Raw genomic sequence first — 25,626 nt, forward strand, 5'->3', positions numbered from 1 at the left:
CTATTGGTTCTTAAAATTTTTTTCTGGTCTCTAATTTTTTTCCTCTCTGATCTTTGTTATTTTCTTCCTACTGCTAACTCTGGGCTTATTTTCTTCTTCTTTTTCTAGTTTCTTGGGATGTAAAGTTAGGTTATTTGAGATTTTTCTTTTTTAAATTTTTTATATATGTATGTATTTATTTGAGAGGAGTACAAGCAGTGGGGGAGAGGCAAAGGACGAGGGAGAGAGAGAATCTTAAGCAGACTCCCATTCTCAGCATGGAGCCTGATGAGGGGCTTGATCTTATGACCCTGAGATCATGATCTGAGCCAAAATCAAGAGTTGGACACTCAACCAAATGAGCCACCCAGGTGCCCCCCCTTTTTTCTTAATATATGCATTTATCACTATAAACTTCCTTCTAATAACTGTTTTTAGCATCCCATAAATTTTGGTGTGTGATGTTTTCCATTTTCATTTGTCTAAAGATGTATTTTTAAAAATTTTTTCTTTGACCCCTTTATTGCTCATGAATGTGTTGTCCAGTTTCCACATGTGTAAATTGTCTAGCTTTCCTCTTGTTGATTTCTAGTTTCATACCATTGTGCTCAGAAAAGATACTTGGTATGACTTCAGTCCTCTTAAATATGCTTAAACTTGTTTTGTGTCCTCTCATATGCTCTATCCTGGAGAATATTCTGTGTGCACTTGAGAAGAATATGTATTCTATTGCTCTTAGATGCAGTGTTCTATATATGTTTGTTAGGTCCATTTGGTCGAAAGTATGACTCAAATCCAATGTATCCTTATTGATTTCCTATTTGGATGATCTATCCATTGCTGAAAGTGGAGTATTGAAACCCCTTATTATTGTGTTATTGTTTATTTCTCCCTTTAGATCTATTAGTATTTAAATAATATATTTAGGTACTCTGATGTTAGGTGCATGTATATTTACAATTATTAAATTTGCTTGATGAGTTGACCTTTTAAAAATTTTTTTATTTTATTTGAATTAAACTAATTAATATATAGGGTATTATTAGATTCAGAGGTAGAATTTGGTGATTCATCAGTTGTATATAACACCCAGTGCTCATTACATCATGTGCCCTCCTTAATGCCCATCACCCAGTTACCCTATCCCCCCCACACCCCTCCCCTCCAGCAACCCTCATTTGTTTCCTATGGTTAAGAGTCTCTTATGGTTTGTCTTCCTCTCTGATTTCATCGTATTTTATTTTGCCCTCCCTTCTCCTATGAGCCTCTGTTTTGTTTCTTAAATTCCACATATGAGCAGAAGCATATGATAATTGTCTTTCTGACTGACTTATTTCACTTAGCATGATACTTTCTAGTTCTACCACGTCATTGCAAATGTTAAGATTTCATTTTTAATGGCTGTGTAATATTCCATTGTATGTATACACCACATCTTCTTTATCCAGTCATCTGTCGATGGACATCTGGGCTCTTTCCATAGTTTGGATATTGTGGACATTGCTGCTGTAAACATTGGGGTACAGGTACCCCTTTGGATTGCTACATTTGTATTTTTTGGGTAAATACCTAGTAGTGCAATTGCTGGGTTGTAGAGTAGCTCTATTTTTAACTTTTTGAGGAAACTCCGTACTGTTTTCCAGAGTGGCTGTACAGCTGTATTCTCACTACCAGTGTAAGAGGGTTCGCCTTTCTCCGCATCCTCACCAACATTTGTTGCTTCCTGATCTGTTAATTTTAGCCATTCTGACTCATGTGAGGTGATACCTCGTTGTGGTTTTGATTTGTATTTCCTTAATGCCAAGAGATGTTGAGCATTTTTTCATGTGTCTGTTGGTCATTTGTATGTCTTCTTTGGAGAAATGTCTGTTCATGTCTTCTGCCCATTTCTTATCTTTATAATTGTTGTTTTGAATTCTAGTTCTGACGTCTCACTTATATCCACATTGATTAAATCCCTGGCAGTGAATACTGCCTCTTGTTCTCTCTTTTGGGGTGAGTTCTTCCATCTTGTCATTAATTCCAGAGCAGAATATAGGAGAGAGAGAACAAAATACAAAAATAGCACACCACCACCACCAGCGAAATATACACTAAACAAATCAGAAGAGTTCAGAAACTAAAAAAGAAAAAAGAAAATAAAATCAAACAGAAGGTGAACAGAACAGAACAATAAACTAGATCCTGGTGTGTTTTGGTCTGTTTGTTAAAAGAAACTAGATCACGGGATGCCTGGGTGGCTCTGTCAGTTAAGCGTCTACCTTCAGCTCAGGTTATGATCCCAGACTCTGGTTTGGAGTCTCCAAACTTTACAGAGTGCTGTGGTGTGCACCCTTGCAGCTATTCCCAGCAAAAGGAAGGAGGTCTTGTCGTGGCTCTGACTTTTGCTGGGCCCCTGCTCAGAGACTGGTCGCCAGACCGTGCAGCTGTTCATGGTTTATGGCAACATCCTGCAGAAAGCCCACGCCTGGGCTCGCTGTTTACAGCTGGCTTCCGTGGTCCCATGCTTGGGAATTCTGCCGTACTCAGGCACTCCCATTCTTTTTGTGACCCCCGGGGATCTTGAGACCACACTGTCCCACTTAGGATTCCGCCCTGCTTCGCCACCTGAGCACCTTTCAAGTAGGGACATCACCCACCAGAGCAGACTTCTAAAAGTTCAAATTTTGTGCTCCAATGTTTATATTACTTTATGGTACCCGACTTATGAGGCTCCCACCCCTCACTGTTTATCTTCCGATATATTGCCTCGGATTCACTTTTCCACACCTCCTACCTTGCAAAAAGTGATCACCTTTCTATTTGTAGAATTGCAGTAGTTCTTTTCTTAGATCCCCAGTTGAGTTTGCGGGTGTTCAGAATGATTTGATAGCTATCTAGCTGAATTCCAGGGACCAGACAAAATTAGGGTCTCCTACTCCTCTGCCATCTTACCTCTCTCCAAGTGAGGTGACCTTTTTATCATTGCATAATGACCTTCTTTGTCTCCCATGACAGGTTTTGTCTGTTATGTCTGATGTAAGTATAGCTACCCCCACTCTCTTTTGGTTTACACTTGCATGGAATATCTTTTTCCATCCTTCACTTTAAACCTAGGTATGTCATTAAAGCTGATATTAGTCTCTTATAGACACAGCATAGTTGGGTCTTGTTTTTTAATCCATCCAGCCACTCTGTGCCTTTTGTTTGGAGAATTCAATCCATTTATGTTTTAGGTACTTTTTAATATGTACAAATTTACTAATGCCATCTTATTAATTGCTTTATGGCTTTTTAATAGTTCCACTGTTCCTTTTTTTCTCTCTTGATGCCTACCTTTGTGGATTGGTGATTTTCTTTGATGGTATGTTCTGATTTTCTTCTCTTTATCTGTTGTTAATCTACTACAGGTTTTTGCTTTGTGGTCACCACGCAGCTTACATAAAACACCTTATACGTGTAACAATCTATTTTACACTGATAGCAACTTAACTTCAATTGCATACAAAAACTGTACTAGTTTACTCCCTCCCTTTTATGTTTTTAATGTGACGATTTATCTCTATTTATATTTTGTATTCATAACAAATTATAATAGCTACAGTTATTTTTAATATAAACTCTTTTCCTTTAACCTCTATACTGTAGTTTAGTGCTGAACACACCATCCTGTTACAGAATTAGAGACTTATGAATCTATGTATTTATCTTAACTTGTGTATTGTATATTTTTTATATGTTTTCACATTACTAATTAGTGTTCTTTCATTTTGGCTTGAAGAACTCCTTTCAGCATTTCTTGTAAGGTGGGTCTAGTGGTGATGAACTACATCAGCTTTTATTTGTCTAGGAAAGTCTTTATTTCTCCTTCATTTCTGAAGGATAACTTTACCAAAACTCAATGTTAATATCTACAATATAGGTCAATAGATTTTGCTAAAACACTTTACTTCATTAATATGTTATCTACCTATCAGAATTCATGCCCCAAACTATCCATTCTAGACTTTTTTTTTTTTTTTTTACTCTTGTGGCCTTAAATATGAATTCAGCTTTGTCCTGTGGGTTTATTTATTTGTATTTTTATCTGTATTTCTTTTAATTCCAAAAAGTTTGGCACTGGCATCCTGCATGAAATTAACTTAATCCAAAAGAATGCATATAAGCAAACAAGTTAAATGATTAACTCACGGAAAATATCTGTTTTATTTCATTTATCTAGGTGATTTTTCAACTCTAGCATTTCATTTTGATAATTATCATTTGAATTACTAATTTCTTACATTGAATTAACTCTACTTTGGTAAGCATATTTTGAACTAAAACACTCACATTTCATAAAGCTAGTTTTGTGAATATTTGCCCCTATTTCCAAAAGTTACATGAGTAGGAGAATGTCATTTCATTTTTGAGCTGAGTTCAAGCACAATTTATTCCCAGCACCACTTTTAATTGGGTCTGTGGGACACTGTCCCTAACACACCAAGAAGTTTGTCCATTCCATAGATCTCTCATTCCAACTTTAAATTGCTTTGGGAATTGGGGAACAGTTACAACAACTGTTGCATAATAAATACTTACTCTTCCACATCTGTGGAATCTGGCATTGTTTGTTGAACCTGACCTTAATTCAGAATGCTGACATAAATGCTAAGAAGAAACTAACTGGGTCTTCTAGGATATGGTATATCAGTATACAGGTGAGCCTTGAATACCATGACACTGTACCTTTTCAATCTATAGTTAAAGCTGTTATTAATATGAATTTGTAATGTTAATAAGCTGGTACAATACAGACACCATTTCATTATCATCAAAATACAGCTGTGAATCATTATTATTGTTAGTATTTCATCATCATTCATATAATGCCTGTTAATCCTTAAAGCAATTTCCTGATGCTATCTCATTTCCTGACAATATCCTTGCAAGGAAAGTAGAGCAGGTATTTTTATCACTATTTTACAAATGAGAAGACTGAGGCTATAAATTAGGAGCATAGAACCTCAAACAAAAGACGTTTATTTTAGTCTGAGGCAGTTTTCCCCCATGTTAAACCCATGTCATATGTATATTCTAAGGAGTATTAGGTGATCCTCTATTTTTACAGTGCATAAACTGTTAATTTTCTGTATAAGATGGCAGCTTGCTAGTGCTGCCTGAAAGATACTTTTAAAAAATTAAAACCTGCTACAAATTAAATATGACATATTGAAGTTTTCCCGGTCATTAAGCCACAAATACTACATAGGGTAATTGCTTAAGAGTTTAGAAAGTCAGCCTTTGTGTATTCAGTCAATCCGCCCATCTATTATATGCAGCCACTGTGTTAAGCTTAGGTGTTAGAGGGAAGAGCCAGACAAGCTCCTTCTCCTGTGTCTTTTGTTATCTCACAATATAACAAGATAACCAGTTTAAAGAGAGCTGGGAGCAGAAGTAGGAAGACAAGTCTGGCTCAAGAAGGGTTTGACTTAGTGAGGGGTTTCCTGCCTAAGAGGGAAAGACTGGGAGCTGTTGGCAGGGAGAAGCAGGTTAGGTGGCCTCAGATGTGTTGTCTGGAAGTTGTCTGGAACAGAAAGCCAACAGGCTTTCCAGGCCTGGACCTTTGGGTCCTACCTGGAACGTCTCCATGTAGCCTAGTAAGTCAGTGTCTTCCTGTGCTCTTCTTTTTGCAGTAGTGACTGGGTTGATTAGAGTGCTCATGTCCCTTATCCAGTGCATCGTCTGACCAATTTCTGATCTGAGGAGAATTTGATTTATTATAAGAAGTAGTGTAGAATAATTGTAGAATAATTACCCCTTCCCTCGGGCACTGTTGAATGAATATACTCAATTTGTTTTTGTGACCCCAATATTTCTACAGTTCTTACCGAGTATTCCCTTTTGTTGATAATTTCTATACAATTTTAATGATACCAGTTGGACATACTAGTAAAATAAAGATAATGGGCTTTGGCTCTTTCCTCTTCTCATTATTTCAACTGAACCAATTTCAAGGCACATAGGATCATGAAACAAGAGTTGACTACATAAATGGAATGAAGATCTTTCTTCTTCCCTACCTCTCTCCTCCCCTCCACTTTAAAGGAAGTTCTGGACTTAACCTGAAAAAATTAAAAATTAACAATCTCTTTGTGGCTATTTTTTCAACTCTAAAATTGAGATCTTTATTTTTTTTTAATTTTTAGAAATATTTTATTTATTTATTTGACAGAGAGCGTGTGCGTATAAGCAGGGGGAGTGGCAAGCAGAGGGAGAGGGATTGTGGGACTCCATCCTAGGACCAGGAGATAATGACCTGAGCTGAAGGCAGACACTTAACCAACTGAGCCACCTAAGCACCTTAAAACTGAGATTTTTATATTCCCTTGTCTTTCTCTTCAGAGTTGAAATATTTCTATTATGTATTCTTAACTAAAATTTTCCTGTACTGAGAATCCTTTTGTCAAGTTGGACTTCTGGCTCCAAGTAATACCTGTTCTATGGTAATTTTCCCAACTACTCTCCCATGACAAACGAAGTGGTAGAGTGGGAGAAGAATGGCTTTGCTGAAATTCTCAAAACTACTAACCCACAGGAAGCCTAAATTTGTGACTTTGCCCAATGTCAAATCTGGTGGTGATTTTGGAAAGATCAGTTTTTACATCTGGTCAGTAATTAGTGACAACCCCGTTAATCTACATACCTTAATTCCTTGTGTTACATTTCTAATAAAAACTCTCATAAAATCATGGTATGATGGCAATTTTTGGAGAGTACTAATATCACAGGGTCTAAGCCCTCAACCCATGCTCTGTGCTTTGTAATGATGGACCCCTTCCTTACGAAAAGAAATGTCAAATTCTCTGCCCAACTTTAGAGACTCTCTGTGTACCTAGTGTGCTTTCCTTTTCAGATGTGCTTGCCACCATCCCTCCACAGAAATTCCCTTGCCCAAAAAGGATGTGCTGTGTTTACTCCTAACTTTGGCTCAACTTCTCACTTTTGGGCTACACCACTTCTCTTTTCTTTTCTTCCAAACCTGTCTGATTTTTCCCATGTTTCCAGATCTGGCCCAATTCTGAAACACTTCCTAAGTTCTCCCTCGCCTGACTTATTTCTCCTAAACTTCTTCCTTCTGGGAAAATTGATAATTTTTCATTCAAACTTCATAATGTAATTGTATTTATGATGTGTTTTCATGTACTTTTTCTATATCCCTAACTGAATTGTGAGCTTTGTAATGGCAGACACTTTACATTATTCTTTAGTTTATCCTTACTGTGCTTGGAATATGACTAGGTTTAAGGTAGGCTGTCTGTAATATTCTAAAACTATTGTAGTAGTCTGGCACAAGTTTAAACTGCTTTTTAAAAAAATGTGTCTTTTAATAATATTTTTTCTTAAGAGTCTATAACAACATGATATGAATTTGGAGCTTTCTGTAAAACACAAAAGTATACTTATTTTCCAGATTGGCATGCCAATCCATAATAAGGCAAAAGAAAATCAGTTTAGATCAGAAAAATCTGGATACTTTGTCAATTCAGTATAGATTAAACCCTTGCTACTCAAGTGCTTTCAAGACCTTCTCGTAAGTACTACCTGCTTATGAGAAATGGAGAATCTCAGGAGCTGCCCTGAACTCTAAAACAGAATCTAAAGTTTTTCAAGATACCCAGATGATTCATATGTATATGAAAACCAGTGAAGCTATAAACTAGATATATATGTACTTTTAAGAATCTCTATGTCCAACTGTGGGGCTTGAACTCATGACCCTGAGATCAAAAGTCACATATTCTACCTACTGAACTACCAGGCACCCCTATGAACTAGACTGGATCTGAGCCTTGAGCTCCACTTTATTACTTACTGTCTGGTTAACCTTGGACAAGCTCCATCTTTTATATTTGGGGAAAAAATGGGGCTAATATAAAGAATGATTATATTTTGTAAAGTATAAAATGATGCATATACACACACATATATATATTGTATATATATATAATATATATATATAAAACACTTAAACCTTATTACTATTTTCTTAGGTTGACTTAAACAAGTCAAGGTACACTGTGAAGCTACAGAATAAAATAAGTTAGAGACTATGTAATGTTCTCCAAAGATTGTAACATTCATGCAGAGCTGATCTATGCAGTGGTCTTGTCCTAGAACAGTCACATAAGCTACTAAGAGGGGGCTGGAATATGAGATCAACAACTAACTATATTTAAACAGACATTAAATTTTATTTTATGCTATCCAATATATTATTATTAAATGTCTATAAAATGTACAATTTACTGACTAACATAAGGAATATAGTGTCAGGCATAGAAAGAGATATATAGCAAGTTGCTGTGAAATCATGACCATGATGTCATGGCTGAATCCCATTTCTGGTCCTTGCTGAGTAGACTTTGCCATCTCCACTGCTTGCTTTCTCGGACAGAGGAAGTCAGGCTCATAGTTGGTAATTAGTCAGGAGTTTTAGAAACCTTAACACAAGAACATGTTAACAGCAGGAAAGGTTACTTCTCTATGTTTGTCTGATCATAGGTAGAGCTTCGCATATTAGCAGTGGGCATCAGCACTTCCATCATTCCCAATTTCACTGCTTCCTAGTCACACACATTGTTGAAGATGACTGGATGTCAGAGCTTCAAGCAAACACTCCTTATAACACCATCTAAAAAAATGAATTGTTCAGGTAATTTGTAACATTTGTTTCTTGGCAGTGAATATATTTTGTATTAGAGCTTCACTTGGCATCCTAAAAGCAGATGACATGGATAAAATTAATCAGACATTTGCATCGGAATTTATTCTTCTGGGACTCTCTGGTTACCCCAAATTTGAGATCATTTACTTCGTTCTAATTCTAGTAATGTATCTAGTGATTCTAATTGGCAACGGTATTCTGATCATAGCAAGCATCTTTGATTCCCGTCTTCACACCCCCATGTACTTCTTCTTGGGCAACCTCTCTGTCCTGGACATCTGCTATACCTCCTCCTCTGTTCCCTCAACTTTGGTGAGCTTAATTTCAAAGAAAAGGAACATTTCCTTCTCTGGATGCGCAGTGCAGATGTTCTTTGGGTTTGCAATGGGGTCAACAGAATGTTTCCTCCTTGGCATGATGGCTTTTGATCGCTATGTAGCCATCTGTAACCCTCTGAGGTACCCTGTCATCATGAGCAAGGTGGTGTATGTACCGATGGCTTCTGTGTCATGGCTCTCTGGTGGAATCAACTCAATTGTGCAAACATCTCTTGCCATGCGATTGCCTTTCTGTGGGAATAATGTTATCAATCATTTCACATGTGAAATATTAGCTGTTCTTAAGCTAGCTTGTGCTGACATATCCCTCAATATTATCACCATGGTCATATCGAATATGACATTCCTGGTTCTTCCACTGCTGGTCATTTTTTTCTCCTATATGTTCATCCTCTACACCATCTTGAGAATGAACTCAGCCACAGGGAGACGCAAAGCCTTTTCCACCTGCTCAGCACACCTGACTGTGGTGATCATATTTTATGGTACCATCTTCTTCATGTATGCTAAGCCTAAGACTCAAGAATTGCCTGGGGAAGACAAGTTTCAAACTTCAGAGAAGCTCATTTCCCTCTTTTATGGGGTAGTGACCCCCATGCTAAATCCTATAATCTATAGCTTGAGAAATAAGGATGTAAAAGCTGCTGTAAAATATCTTCTGAACCAAAAACCTATTCGGTAAGTATTTCCTATATAGAAAATGCAGGTCTTTGTGTAATAGGCCTGAAGATGGACTCCTTGGTCAATTAGTAAAAACCTTCTTTGGAGAAACTATGATTAAGGAGAGATATTTTTATTCTTCCCCTTCCCTAGTCCTGTTCAGCTAGAATTACTGACAATTGTAGTTCACTTTCAACTCAGTTTCCAAAATGTCCTGATCTAGAGCTTACAAGCATGGTGAATTCCATTAGAATCTCATCCTTGGTGATATCTGAAACGAGCGTTTCTGGTGTCCTGTGTGGAAACATAATAGTAAACATTCACACACAGCTTTGGAAATAGGCAAGAGTACAGAATCTGCCATTTACAAACTACCTCAATGACATTGGATAGACTATTCTTTGTAAGCTATAGTTACCTTACTTTTAATAAGGAAATAAATAAAACCGGTTTCAGTGTCATTTAAAGTTTCAATTAATAGGAGAATGAATCTAGAATAGCGCTACTTCACAGTGTCCTAGAATTTCAGAATTGAAGCTAAGACTCCAGATTGAGGACTAAAAGTTACTGCTGAGCACCTCTTTTACCATAAGCTAATAATTAGGAGAGCTAAAATCTCCTCCTAAAAGTCACTCTGTTAATATAAATCGTACCGTCTTTGCCTTTCCCCCTATACCTATATAAAAGAGAAGCTCGGGCCGAGGGAAGAAGTAATCAAGGGAGTTTTCTACCTTATGGGGTGTGCACAGTGGGTGGTGGGAGACATTTCTCTATAGTCCCTGTGGAAGAATGGAAAATTGTTTTTTCCAACTCAAGTGGGAGAAAGGCTGCAAAAGAGCTCTTTAAGGTTTGGGTTCCTACAAAGAGAGCCTGGCTTCTGGCTTGATGAGTGGAGGCCTGCAGAGTTCTCGAGGCTGCAGGCTGGCAGAGGAGCTAGTCTAGAAGGGGGAGGAAAGTGAGTATTCTCTACCAAATAAAACAGAAACATTTCAAACCTGCCTGAGGTGTTCTTACAGGCTCGAAGGAGTGGTAAAAACAATGGCTGTGAAAATAAAATCAGTTCTTACATTTTCCAATGTGTTGAAACTCTTCAGTAAGTCTATTATGGTTTTTTTCTTTTTCTATTCATTCCTTGTCTAGAAGGTCATTGCCGAGGGCAGGGTATCTTTGGGCCACACCATCTATCTTTTCTGTCATCTCTTAGCCCACTGTGATAGCTGGACTTTGACTTTATTTCCTACTTAATATTCCTCTTGTTTTGTTTTGGAGCCATGATGTAACTCTGTATCTCCTACTTAGAGTCTTCATTCTTTGCCCGTCCACTCCTCGGGTTGACCTAAGTTTCTACCTAAATGATCTGGTCACTGAATTCTGCTGTTCTGTCCCACTAGGAATGAAGTGTTGTGTCACTGCAGAAAACCTCCAGCTGCTGCTCTCTCTTCTGGGTTGGATCACATCAGTGTTGCTTTTGGTTCTATTCAGAAAGGCATACCCTAGACCCTGTGGGTAATGGCTGTTGAATTTCTGGCACTTCTCCCCTCTTCCCTCCCCACTAGAAGCCCTGAATTTGTATCTGACCCTTGTTTAATTCTCTTTAATTTTTGGTATGTGACAACAAGGTTTTAGGCATGTAAAAATGTTATTTATATTGTTTAAACCAACTCCTTAGCACCTTAATTTTTAATTGTTTCCTGCATAATATCGAGAATGTTAGCATCTTATCATCAGGCTTATATCAAATTGAACCATTCACCTGATATAATATTCCATAGGTACATAAAAATGGGTTAAATAGGGCTTTGATATAAATAAGAATGATCATGTCTATCAGTCATCAGAAAGATTCAATGATAAAGTTGCCCTCCCGGGAAAATCAGAAAATTTCCAAGAGATTAAGTGTATTATTTTCTGATTAATAAATATTTTTTAAATTAAAAAATTATTTTAAAATGTTTAAAGGGATGCCTGCGTGGCTCTGTTGGTTAAGCATCGGACTCTTGATTTCAGCTCAGGTTGTGATCTCAGGGTTGTGACATTGAGCCCCAAGTTAGGCTCTGTGCTCAGTGGGGAGTCTGCTTCTCTCCTTCTTCCTCTCCTTCCCCCTCTACTCCCTCCCCATGTTTGATTGCTCGCATGCTCGCACATGCACACATGTGCTCGCTCTCTCTCTCTAAAATGAATAAATCTTTAAAAAAATATGTAAAAAATGTTGTCTTTATAACCATCTCCTAAAGATATCATTTTCAATATTTGTCCTAGTCATTAGGAGTCATACATTTATCATGTTTTTACTTTGATACTTTTATGCACTATGAACAGTTAAGGTTAAAGTTTGTTTTTGTTTTGTTTTTTGATGTACAATACCTATGGTTTCAAAGGATAAATTTTTAAAAAAAAATTTCTGGGTAATCTTTTTTCTTTTTTATGTTATATTAGTCACCATACAGTACATCATTAGTTTTTGATGTAGTGTTCCATGATTCATTATTTGCGTGTAACACCCAGTGCTCATTACTACAGGTGCCCTCCTTAATACCCATCACCGGGCTAATCCATCCCCCCATCCCCCTCTCCTCTGAAACTCTTAGATTGTTTCCCTGGAGTCCATAGTCTCTCATGGTTCCTCTCCCCCTCTGATTTCCCCCCTTCAGTATTCCCTTCTTTCTCCTGATGTCCTCCATGCTATTCTTTATGTTCCACATATGAATGAAACCATCTGATAATTGTCTTTCTCTGCTTGACTTATTTCACATAGCATAATCCCCTTCAAAGGATAAATTTTAAGAGGTAGAGTTCAAAGGGCAGATGATGTGGACTTTTTCCAATTTCTAGCTAAATTACTCTCAGAAAGATATTACCCACCCTAAATACCATTATAAGAGTTTCCCCCAATATGTTTACAGCTCTGTTTATATATACACTTACACATACATATTTATATCTTTATTTATCTATATATACATATATTTGTATTTTTTCTTTAAAACATATTTTTGGAAATTTCATTTTCAAATATTTAACAGAAGAGTGAGTAATTTAATAAAATCCCTTGTACCAATCATACAACTTAAATTATTACACATGGTCAGCCTTCTTTCATCATTATCTATCTTCTTCCTCAGAGTATTTTGTAGCAAATCCTGGCCATAATTACATAATTTTATCTATGTATATATTTATAAATATAAAGACTTTATAAATATAGAGAATCCATCTCCTGGGGGGCATAAACCATGAACAATGCCTTCTGCAGTTAAACAATAGAACAGCGCTGATGAGGACTATGAACCATGAAAAGGGCACATGAGCTACGTAAAAGACATTATTTCTCAGGCCAGTGGGTTGTTGCCGTGCGATAATGCAGGCTGTGTATTAACTGATTTTCTAAATTTCAAGAGAGGGCAGATTTTAAAATTAAACATTGCAGCACTTACCCAGAATCAGGTATTTTGAAGAATACATTAGGCTTCAGAGTGTATACTCATGTATGGCTAACACCTTCCCATAAAGGTATAGGATATGGTCCTGCAGGAGGAAGGCATTTCAGGCCAAAAAGGAGAGTTCTGAAACTTCAGTTGTACCTCCCAGGCCAATGTTGTGCAACTGTCTCTTAGAACATTTCAGTTAGTGTTGGTTTATATATACAACATGTTTCCATTAGCTTCTTATTGAGTACGTATTTTGTACTCCAAAGGTTGATTTCCCCATGATACTATAATACAGGTAGTAGTAACCACCAAATATACTTTAGAAAATGCCAAAGATCTTCCCATTGGCTCAACAATCACTTTCCCTTCTTTTCACTTTTTGTTTCTTATTATTCAGTTTATCATCCTTGGGGTAGGATGTTAGGTTCAGCTAGAGGATGAACAATACTACCAGCAGCAATTTAAATATGGCCAATGATTCCCATTTTTCTAGTCTGCTATAGAGAGTGGGGTTGGATAAATATAAGCATATAGGTTTGTCTCATTGACCAGGTAAGAGAGAGGCAAAAACCATTAATAAGGATTATCCAATGGGAAAAAAGATAGTCTCTTCAACAATGTTGGGAAAACTGGACAGCAACATGCAAAACAATGAAACTGAGCCACTTTCTTACACCATACACAAAAATAAATTCAAAATGGATGAAAGACCTAAATGTGAGACCTGAAACTATAAAAATCCTAGAGGACAAAACACACAGTAACCTGTTTGACATCAGTTGTAGCAACTTCTTTGTAGATATGTCTTCTGAGGCAAGGGAAACAAAAGCAAAAATAAACTGTGGGACTTCATCAAAATAAAAAGCTCTTGCACAGCAAAAGAAATAATCAACAAAACTAAAAGGTAACCTGTGGAATGGTAGAAGATATTTGCAAATGACATATCTGGTAAAGGGTCAGTATCCAAAATATATAAAGAACTTATAAAACTTAATACCCCAAAAAACAAAGAATCTAACTAAAAATTTGGCAGAAGACATGAATAGACAATTTTCCAAGGACGACGTACAGATGGCCAATAGACACATAAAAGATGCTCAACATTACTCCTCACCAGGGAAATGCAGATCAAAACTACAAAGAGATATCACCTCATACCTGTCAGAATGGCTAAAATCAGCAATACAACAAACAGCAGGTTTCGAGGAGGATGTGGAGAAAGGAGAACCCTCTTGCACTGTTGGTGGGAATGCAAACTGGTGCAGCCACTGTGGAAAGCAATATGGAGGTTCCTCATAAAAATAGAACTGTCCTGCAATCCAGCTATTGCACTACTAGTTATTTACCCATTAATCCCATTTTTTAAAAAAAGATGAAAGAAGGAATGATCTATATTATCTTTCTTTTAGGAATGTGGACAGTAATATTTAGATGTATTGTCATGTGTCATGTTCAAAAATTGAACTCAAAAATGCCATCCATGTCACAGGAATACAGGGTCAACCAAAGAAAAAGAAAATTTCTTAGAAATATAGAAGTTTCTCTGAGTGCCTGTATCATTCCCACTATTTTCTCCATATCTCCCTCCCCAGATATCTCAACAATATAGTCAGTGATGGTCTTCTTTTAATCCTACATATATTAAGTGTTAACACACATTCATTCAGTCCTGAAAACGATCCTTTTAGTCTCTCATCACCCCCCAATATTCTAAGCAGGGATTTCAATTGTCTATTCCAATTTTCTTTAGTCCACATCTTGTGGTTGAGAATGTATATGATGTTTAATGCTTTGTAACTCATTGAATTTCACTTTTGATAACCAACATTCAAATTAAAATAATACTCTTACTCTAGGCCTTAAATAGTGGCAGGAGTTTTTGCTTCATTTGCCAGGTTATGCAAATCAAATCCAGAATGAGTGTCTCTCTCCGTCAAGACCTGTTATTTACCCAGAAACAAGGGTAATGGGCCAATGTAATCCACTTGCCAGATATGCCTCCTCCTGGATCCTTTTAGAAGGTAGCCCGTAACCACTTTTAGTCCCAGATTTCTCTGCTTACAAGCCTAACAATTGTTAGGTACATTTCCAGATCCTGAGGGAGATAGTAGAATGCATATTTCTTGCACACATTGTTGCATTGCTTGAAACCTTTATGTATTCACATCTCATGTCCCCAGGGGGCCACTTTCCAAAAAGAGAATAAAGACTCCCATTTGTTGTATCTAGTCCTTTTATGAATTCATGTGGAAAATGTAGTGATAGACATAGGTATGCCCCACTTTGAAAATCCTTCTTCAATCCATAGAGTGCCCTATAACAAACCACCCTATGTAGAAGTCTTTTATCTTCCAGTCATATAAGGCCTATATTTTCAGACTATATTGCTAGTCCATTAGCTACTGTCTGAAAATCAGTAAAAATTCATACCATATCATTATTGTTATTGTCTGATTCCTCTAATGAATGAGGAAGACTGTCTTTATTTCTTCCTAATTATATAGTAACAATGACTTTGTAATGTTGGAATATTACTTCATCACTTTTACTCCAGTTTCCTTGTTTATAGAGGGGGAAATCTTACTATGATTTTTACAGAGATTTCCAGCTCTAAACTTCTATGATCTGATAATATAAAAGCAATCTGGACATATTTCCATTTGAATTTCCATGTACATATGCTATGGTTTGTGGTGTGAGTGGGTGCATGTGCGTTGTTTGTGTCTGTGTGCATGCATAAATACCAATCTTTCTTTCTTAATAAATTTTTATTTCTCAGAATGCAAATATTTTATTTAAAACATTATAGTTAGGTTCTATGATGTAGTTTTTATGGCATGTAACATGATAACATATGTTACAAATTGTGAAATGATTACCACAGTCAAGTTAATTTATATATCTATCACCTCACAATGTTACCTTTCTGTGTGGTGAAAACACTTAAGATCTACTCTCTTAACAAATTTCAAGTATACAATTGAGTGTTATTAACTATAATTGCCATCCTGTACGTTAGATCTCCAGAATTTATTCATCTTATAGTTGAAAGTGTATACCCTTTGACCATTATCTTTCCATTTCTCCCATTACCCAAAACCCTGGCAACCACGATTCTACTCCCTGGTCCTATCAGTTTTTTATTGTTATTTTTAAAAAGATTCCACATGTAAGTGAGATAATGCAGTATTTGTTTTTCTGTGTCTGATTTATTTTACTTAGCATATTATCTTCCAGTTTCATCCATATTGTCACAAATGGCAAGATTTCCTTCTTTTTTATGGCTGCATAATATTCCATTGTGTGTCTGTTCGTACATCAACAGACACTTAGATTATTTCCGTTTCTTTCCCATTGTAAATAATGCTGCAATGAACATGGGAGTGCAGATATCTCTTTGAGATACTGATTTCATTTCTTTTGTATGTATATCCAGAAGTGAGGTTGCTGAATCATAAGGTATTTTTAATTTTCTGAGGAACATGCATATTGTTTACTATAATGGCTGTATCAATTTACATTCCTACCAACAGTGTTCAAGAGTTCCCTTTACTCCATACCCTCACCAACACTTGTTATCATTTGTTTTTTGATAATAGCCATCCTAATAGATATGAGGAGCTATCTCATTGTGGTTTTGATTTGGATTTCCTTGATAATTAGTGATATTGAGCACCTTTCCTGTACCTGTTGGCCATTTTAATGTCTTCCTTGGAATAATAGTGGCTATTCTATTCAGTTCCTTTGCTCCCTCCCCCCCTTTTTTTGCTATAGAGTTGTATGAGTTTCTTCTTACATGTTTTGAATATTAACCCCTTATCAGATATATAGCTCGCAAATATTTTCTGTCTTTCCATAGGTTGCCTTTTCACTTTGTGGATGGTTTCCTTTAACATGCAGAAGTTTTTTAGTTTTACATAGACCCACTTATTTATTTGCTTTTGTTGCTTATGCTTTTGGTGTCATATACAAAAAAATCATTGCAAAGATCAATGTCAAGTAGCTTTTTCCCCTAAGTTTTAGGAGTTTTATGGTTTCAGATATTATATATAGGACTTTAATCCATTTTAAATTAATTTTTATGTCAACTTCATTTTTTGCATGTAGTTATCCAATTTCCCCAACACCATTTATTAAGGAGACTATACTTCTTACTTTTGTCAAAAGTATACTTGTTACTTTTGTCAAAAATAAGTTGACTGTATATACCTGGGTTTATTTCTGAGCTACTTATTCTCTTCCATTGTCTATGTTTATGTATTTATGCTAGTACGATACTGTTTTGATTACTAAAGCTTTATAATATCATTTGAAATCAGGGAGTGTGGTACCTCTAGCTTTGTTTTTCTTTCTGAAGATTGATTTGGCTATTTGGGGTCCATTGGGTTTCCTATAAATTATGGATTGTGTTTCCTATTGCTGCAAAAAAATTGGTATTTTTATAGACATTGCATTGAATCTATGGATTGCTTTGGATAGTATGAACATTTTAACTCATGAACAGAGGATATCTTTCCATTTATTTGTGTCTTTTTCAATTTCTTGACCAATGTCTTATTGTTTCCACTGTACAAATATTTCATTTTGTTAAATGGTATCCTGGAACTTCCTGAATTAGTTGATTAGTTCTAACAGTCTTTTTGGTGGTGTTTTTAGGATTTTCAGATATAAGATCATGTCATCTGCAAACAGAGATAATTTAACTTTTTCCTTTCCAGTGGGTGCCTTTTATTTCTTTTTCTTGACTAATTGCTCTGGATAGGACTTCCAGTACTATGTTGAATACAGGAGGGCACTCTTGTCTTGTTCCCGATCTTAGAGGAAAATCTTTTGACTTTCTACTCTTAAGTATAATGTTAACATATATAGCCTTTATGATGTTGAGATACATTCTTTCTATACCTAATTTGTTGAGAGTTTTTATCAGGAAAGGGTATTGAATTTTGTCAGATGCTTTTTCTGCATCTATTGAGTTGATTATATGGTTTTAAATCTTCATGCTGTTAAAGTGGTGTTTCACATTTATTGATTTGCATGTATTGACACATCTTCGTATCCCAGGGATAAATCCTACTCGATCATTGTGTATGATCCTTTTAATGTGCTTTTGAATTTGGTTTGGTGGCAGGATCAAGGCCAAAGAAGGCTGCAGCCAAGTTTACAAGGTGACAGGGCTGTTTCCAAGTCAGTAGCTGGGTCCACAATCAATGGTCTTTGAGTGTCCTACTTGGGCACGGGTCAAAATGGCTCAAAATGACCCTCTAGAATCTAGATATTTTACAGTGAAATGTGACATCTATTGGAAAATTACAATCAGAATCTAAGTATTAACATCTATAATATAGCTCAATAGACTTTCTGAAACTCTTTGAATCAGTAATGTGCTATCTACTTATCTGAATTCATGCTCCAAACTATCTGATCTGGAATTTAAAAACTTTTTTTGGCCTTAAACATATGAATTCACCTTTTTCCTATAAATTTATTAATTTTATTGCTTGTCTGTATTTTTTTCATCCCCCAAAATAACGACAATACATTTAATTCACAGGAAATATCTGCTTCATGTCATTCATAATATCTAGATCATTTTTTAATTCTAGCATTCCATTTTGGTAATTACCACTTGAATTGAGATCTTACTTTAAATTAACTTTGCTATTTTAAACTGAAAAGCTCTTACATTTTATAAAGTTAGTTTTGTGAATATTTGCCCCTGTTTCCAAGAGTTACATGGGTAGGAGAACGTCATTTCATTTTTGAGCTGTGGTTCAAGCACAGTTTATTCCCAGCACCACTCTTAAATGAGTCCGTGGGACACTGTCCCTAATGCCCCAGAAGTTTCTCCATTCCACAAATCTCTCATTCCAACTTTAAATTGTTTTGGGAATTGGGGAACAATTACAACAACTGTTGCATAACAAATATTTACTCTTCCACATCTGTAGAATCTGGCATTGTTTGTTGAACCTGACCTTAATTCAAAATGTTGACATAAATACTAAGAAGAAAGTAACTGGGTCTTCTAGGAGGTGGAAATAATTTATAAGTGTACAGGTGAGTCTTGAATACCATGACATTATACCTTTTCAATCTGTAGTTAAAGCTATTACTTTTTTTAAAGATTTTATTTATTAGAGAGAGAGAGCATGAGCTGGGGGAGAGGCAGATGGAGACGGAGAGGCAGACTCCCTGCAGAGCAGAGAGCTTGATGCAGGGCTCAATCCCAGGACCCCAGAATCATGACCTGAGCTGAAGGCAGGCACAACCGATTGAGCCACCTAGGCACCCTATAATTAAAGCTATTATTAAATGGAGACTTAAAATGTGAACAGCATGAGGCCATACAGCTACTAATTTAATATTGCCAAATAGCTATGATTTATTATTATTGTTATTATTTGTATAATACCTGTTAATCCATAAAGCAGTTTCCATATGCTACCTAAGTTTTTCTGAAAACAGACCTGTGAGAGAAAAGCAAGGCAGTTATCACTATCTCACAAATGAGAAAACTGAGACTATATATTAGAAGAAAATAACCTCAAACTTGGAGTCTTTGCTACTAAGTTCCAAGTACTTTTTAACTGGTCTAATCCCATGCTATATCCATTCAAGTGAGTATGAGGCAATCCTGCTGCACTTTCACTACATAAATTGGTAAATATAAGATGGCATCTTAGTGCTGACTTAAAGATATATTTTTTTGAAACTTAGAGCCTGCTGCAAATGAGCAATTTGGGCATATTAAAATGAATATTAATCCACAAATACTGTACAGAGAAATTTCTTAAGAGTGTAGAAAGTAAACCTTCACCTATTTAGTCAAAACCCATTCATAATGTGCAGCCCCTTTGTTAGGTCATCTGTGAGTAGTGATGAGCAAGACAGACAAGCTCCTTCCTTCTTGTTATCTTACAATATACAAATGCCAAATTAGATTTCTGGGAGAAGAATAAAGGCAGCAAGACAGATCTGGCTTAAGGTGTATTTGAATGGTGAGGGAATTTATGTCCAGGAGGGGAAGGCTTAAAGCATGTAGCAGAAGTGGTTTAAAATATATTGTCACTACTCTTTTTTTTGGAAAAAGAAGCCAATAGGCTCTCCCAGGCCTGGACCCCAAACAGGCTGGATCTGGAACATCACCACATTTCCTGATATATCAATGTATTACTATCTTCTTCCTTTTGTGTTCATGCCTGCGCCAATGAGACTGCTTATGTCACTTATCTAAAGTACTCCTTGACTAGTTTCTGAGCCCCACTTTGGGAGAACTTCCTAAGAAGTAGTTGTGGAATCATTTCAGAGAGTAGAATCATTTCAGAGAAATCGAGTATTCCAGGCATATGATTCAATTCCATAGTTCTGAACCGTCCTCCATGATAAGAAGTATTAAGTCCTCAAGACTGAGCCATTTTCCTTGTATATTGTTAGCGGCATACAGTCAAGTTTTGCTTCTATGACTTCAATATGTCCACAGTTACTGGCCATTTTCTTGCTGGCCATTTTCTGTTGTTGACACATGCTTTCTATACAGATTATTTAAAAAGAGTTATTGATTTATTTTTAGAGAGAGTGAGTGAGAGAGGGAGAGAGAGCAAGCATGCATGAGCAAGGGAAGGGGCAGAAGGAGAGAATCCTTAAGCAGACTCCCAGCAGAGTGTGGAGCCCAGTGCAAGGCTCAATCCCAGGACCCTGAGATTCTGACCTGAACTAAAATCAATAGTGGGCTGCTCAACCAACTATTGAACTATTGAGGGAGCCACCCAGGTGCCCCCTATACAGATTTTAATGCTACTTGTTGCACACAGAAGTACTGGAAAGAAAATGGGCTTTGGATTTTGTCTCTGCCCATTATTAGTCACGTGACCTCAACGAAATGAAATTTCAAGCACTAGAAGTAACTAGCACATAAGATCCTGCAATGGGTGTTCAAATAAATGGAAGTTTTTTCTAATTTAAATAAATTATAGGTATCTTTTTTTTTTTTAGGTACTTCTGACCTTTAGCTGAATAAATAGACTTAAAAATTGCTTTGAGGCTCAATTTTCTCATCTCTAATTTGGAGATTTAATATTCTCTCATTTGTGCCTCTCATTCAAGTTGAGATTTCCTATTTTGTATTCCTTTTCTGTTTTTTTCTGAGAATACCTCTGTTGAGTTTGGCTTCTGACTCTGACATTATACACTGTAGAGAAATCTTCCCACCTATCATCACACAACAGTGTTAGAGTAGAGTAGTGAGCTTATTCTGACATTCTCAAAACTGTTAGCCTATATGAGCCCTAAGCTTGAAATTTTGGTTACCCTGAAAACTGGTGATGATTATGAAAAGATAATTGTGTGTGTGTGTGTGTGTGTGTGTATGTACCAGTCTATAATGATAACCTAATTAATCTAAACATTTTAATTCCTTGTATCACATATCTGCTCAAAAACCTGATAAAATCAAACTGTATGATGTCAAGTTTGGAAGGTAGCAAAAATCATCAGGTCTAAACACTCACCTTGTGCTTTGTGCTTCTAATGATGGTCCCCTTCACCACAAAAAGAAGTGTCAATTTCTCTGCCTCATTTTTGGACCTTTCTGTATGCTTGCTTCATTTACCCTTTCAAATGTGCTTCCCATCATTCCTCCACAGAAACTGCCTTGTCTGAAAAGGAGGTATTGCCACTATGTTTACTACCAAACTTTGCTCAACCTGTTCTCCCTTCTGGGATACTCCTTCCCCTTCCTGTCTTCCAAACCTGCCTCGACTTTTCAATGTTTACAGATCCAGCCTGTCTGAAGTTCTTCCAGAACTCTCCCTTGACTTTATGTCTTATTAGCCTCCTCGTTCTGTGAACACTTGTAATACTCACTCTGGTCACACAATGTAGTTATAGTCTGTGTCTAATTGTTCTATATGTAGTTTTACTCTTTCCCTTACTGAACTGTGAATTTTTTTATTATAGACATTTGTTACATTATTCCTATCCTTGCTCAGCTTGGAACAGAAATGGGCTTAAGTTAGTCTGTCCGTAATATCCTACACATATTATAGCAGCCCAGCAAAAATTTATATTTCTTTTATGAAATTTGTCTTTCAATAATATTATTTTCTGAATTGTACTCAACAGGGAAATATGGCTCTGGAATTTGTTCACTGGAAAACACAAAAGAAACATGCTTCTGGTCATTTTCTATGTTGTTAAGCTAGTCCATATAATAAAACAAAAGGAAATCTATTTGGATCACAAACATCTGGATAGTCTGCCAACTCACTATAAGTAAAATAAAACCTTGCTACTCAAAATGTGGCCCCATGCCAACTGCTTTGACATACACTTGAAGCTGATTAGAAATGCAGAATCACAGGGATGCCTGGCTGGCTCAGTCAGTAGAGTGTGTGACTCTTTATCTTGGTGTTGTAGGTTTGAGCCCCACATTGGGTGTAGAGATTACTTAAAAATAAAATCATAAAAAAAAAAACAGAATTATAGGCTTTGCCCCAGATCCATTAAGGGAGAATCTTCATTTTAACAAGATCCCCAGGTAATTTATGTGCATATGAAAAATTTGGAAGACTGAAATAGTTGATTCTGTATTATACCACCAAGGCCAAAATTTCTGGATACTGGTCGGTGAGAAAACAAGCTATACCAACTTGTGTTGTAGCCCCGACAGCTGCAGTTTATTGGCAAAGATCTGAGCTTCAAGATCTACTTTTTACTTAGAGGCTGGATAACTTTAGCCACATTCTGTCATTTACATTTGAAAAAAAAAATAGGAATAATGAGATTAGCTTGTTTTTTTTAAATGAAGTATAAAGTGCCACACATGTATACATAGATATATTTAAGCATTATTACTGTTTTCTCAGGTTCACTAAGTAAATAAATTATGAAGAATAACTCTGAAGCCAGAGAATAAAACAAATGAAGAGAGATTATTATTCGTCAAAGATTCTCCATCAGATTCATGCATAGCTGGTCTGTACACTGGTCTTATTATAGGAAAAAACAAAATAGTAAGAGTAGACCGTGACTGTGAGTTCAACTAACTTTGCCTTTCAGCAGATGTTAAATTGCTGTGTACATGATTCAGTTTTCTATGATCAAATGTCTGCCCCATAAAAACACAATTTGAGTGAAAAGAATGTGAGGCAGACAAATATGCATACAAATAAAATTTGCTATATACTTTTGAACATTTCTGTTAAACACTGAATCAGAATTCCAGTCCTTGCTGAATTGTCTTTTGCCTTCCCCATCACTCTCTCACTGGACCTGATTAAAATGAAGAAATCCGGTTTGTTGTCTGAAATATTCTAGGACTTTTAGAAAACTCAATTTAAGAGTGTCTTCAGCAGTGGGGAAGGTTGCTTCTGAACTTGCCTTTGATCCTAGATAGATATTCACGCATTAGACACAGGGCATAGAAACTCTCAATATCCTAGCATTGTATTCTGGGCATAAACATCATTGAGGATAACAACAGATGACAGAAGCAGATAACAGTTTTGAAGAAAACACTCGATTTCATCCCAGAATAATGTTTATGCAAAGCATTTGTTACATTTGTTGCTTGGCAGTGAAAATATTTTGTTAGGTCTTCCTTTGATATCTTGAAAGCTGGAATATGGATAGGATAAACAAGACATTTGTGAAAGAATTCATTCTTCTGGGACTCTCTGGTTACCCAAAACTTGAAATCATTTTGTTTTCTCTAATTCTAGTAATGTATCTAGTGATTCTAATTGGCAACGGTATTCTGATCATAGCAAGCATCTTTGATTCCCGTCTTCACACCCCCATGTACTTCTTCCTGGGCAACCTTTCTTTCCTGGACATCTGCTATACATCCTCCTCAGTTCCCTCAACTTTGGTGAGCTTAATTTCAAAGAAAAGGAACATTTCCTTCTCTGGATGCGCAGTGCAGATGTTCTTTGGGTTTGCAATGGGGTCAACAGAATGTTTCCTTCTTGGCATGATGGCTTTTGATCGCTATGTAGCCATCTGTAACCCTCTGAGATACCCTGTCATCATGAGCAAGGTGGTGTATGTACCGATGGCTTCTGTGTCATGGCTCTCTGGTGGAATCAACTCAATTGTGCAAACATCTCTTGCCATGCGATTGCCTTTCTGTGGGAATAATGTTATCAATCATTTCTTATGTGAGATATTAGCTGTTCTTAAGCTAGCTTGTGCTGACATATCCCTCAATATTGTTACCCTAGCAGTGTCAAATATGGCATTCCTGGTTCTTCCACTGCTGGTCATTTTTTTCTCCTATATGTTCATCCTCTACACCATCTTGAGAATGAACTCAGCCACAGGGAGACGCAAAGCCTTTTCCACCTGCTCAGCACACCTGACTGTGGTGATCATATTTTATGGTACCATCTTCTTCATGTATGCCAAGCCCAAGACTCAAGACCGCCTTGGGAATGACAATTTGCAAGCTACAGAAGGGCTTATTTCCATGTTTTATGGGGTAGTGACCCCCATGCTAAATCCTATAATCTATAGCTTGAGAAATAAGGATGTAAAAGCTGCTGTGAAATATGTGCTGAATTGGAAAGCTGTTAAGCAGTTAAGACCAAAGGGAAATGTGAGTCTTTAGTGTATAGAGAATAGAAATGGCCTCATTGGGCCACCACTGAGTACCTTCTTTAGGGAAAGCAAAGTTTATAAAGAGAGATTTTTATTCTTTGCCTTCATTGGCCCAGCTTAGCTATAATTACTAAGAACAATTGTCTGCCATAAACTCATATTGTAATAGGTTCTGAATCATACTCACAAAGACAATGAATTCCATTAGAATCTCATCCATGGTGATATCTGAAATGAGTGTTTCTGGTGTCCTGTATGACAACACAGTGGAAAACATCACATATAAGCTTTGGGAATAGAGAAGTGGGAGTATAAATTCTGCTGTATCACAAACTACTTAAATTAATATTCGGAAAGTTATTTATTCTTTCTAAACTGCAGTTTCCTTATTTGCAAAAAGGGAGTAATTAAACACTGCTCCCAGGATTATAAGATGCACTAAGTTGCACAAAGCACCTGACACAGTGCCAAGTTCATAGTGGTTCTCTTTGTAGATGATGTTGAGCCTGACTTCTCCTGTTGATTCAGAATGTAGGAATTGAAGTGAAGATTCCAAATTGAAAAGACGCTAGATAGCACCTCTTAAAAAAAAAAAACAACAACTACCAATTATTAGGGTCAGCCATCCCTCCCTTAAGTCTTCTTAATAATATCAATCACCACTCCTCCTTGCACCTTTTTCCCACATATCTATATAAAGAAAACATCAAGAAAGGGAAAGATAGAATCAAGGGAGACTTTTACATCGTGAGGAGAGCTCAGTCAATCATGAGAGGCATTTCATTATTGTCCCTGTGAAAGTGGAGGAAAACTGTTCCAATCCAAGCCAAGTAAAGGAGATGCTGCAAAAGAGCTTCTTGAGGTTTTGGGTGCCTGCAAAGGAGAGCTGATGTCTGGCTTGATCAATGAATGATTGCTGACCTTTTCTTCTCTAGGCCGA

General features: G+C 36.6%; 2 protein-coding genes and 1 long non-coding RNA gene across 3 annotated transcripts in view; all 3 read left to right on the top strand.

Annotated features, from left to right (window-relative positions):
• LOC123781066 (uncharacterized) overlaps positions 1 to 25,626 on the top strand; it is a 614,912-nt gene that overhangs the window by 182,338 nt on the left and 406,948 nt on the right. The window lies entirely within an intron of this gene.
• On the top strand, positions 8,285 to 11,827 carry LOC123781060 (olfactory receptor 13C3). Its single transcript, XM_045780358.2, has one exon. It carries the CDS (start codon positions 8,732 to 8,734, stop codon positions 9,683 to 9,685), a length of 954 nt encoding a protein of 317 aa, XP_045636314.1. The 5' UTR covers positions 8,285 to 8,731; the 3' UTR covers positions 9,686 to 11,827.
• LOC123781055 (olfactory receptor 13C4) lies at positions 23,196 to 25,282 on the top strand. Its single transcript, XM_045780352.2, has one exon. It carries the CDS (start codon positions 23,713 to 23,715, stop codon positions 24,694 to 24,696), a length of 984 nt encoding a protein of 327 aa, XP_045636308.1. The 5' UTR covers positions 23,196 to 23,712; the 3' UTR covers positions 24,697 to 25,282.

The sequence above is a fragment of the Ursus americanus genome, chromosome 18 (genome assembly GCF_024610735.1).
Source record: "Ursus americanus isolate L20-20 chromosome 18, mUrsAme1.1.p, whole genome shotgun sequence".
In the NCBI taxonomy this organism is placed as follows: domain Eukaryota; kingdom Metazoa; phylum Chordata; class Mammalia; order Carnivora; family Ursidae; genus Ursus; species Ursus americanus.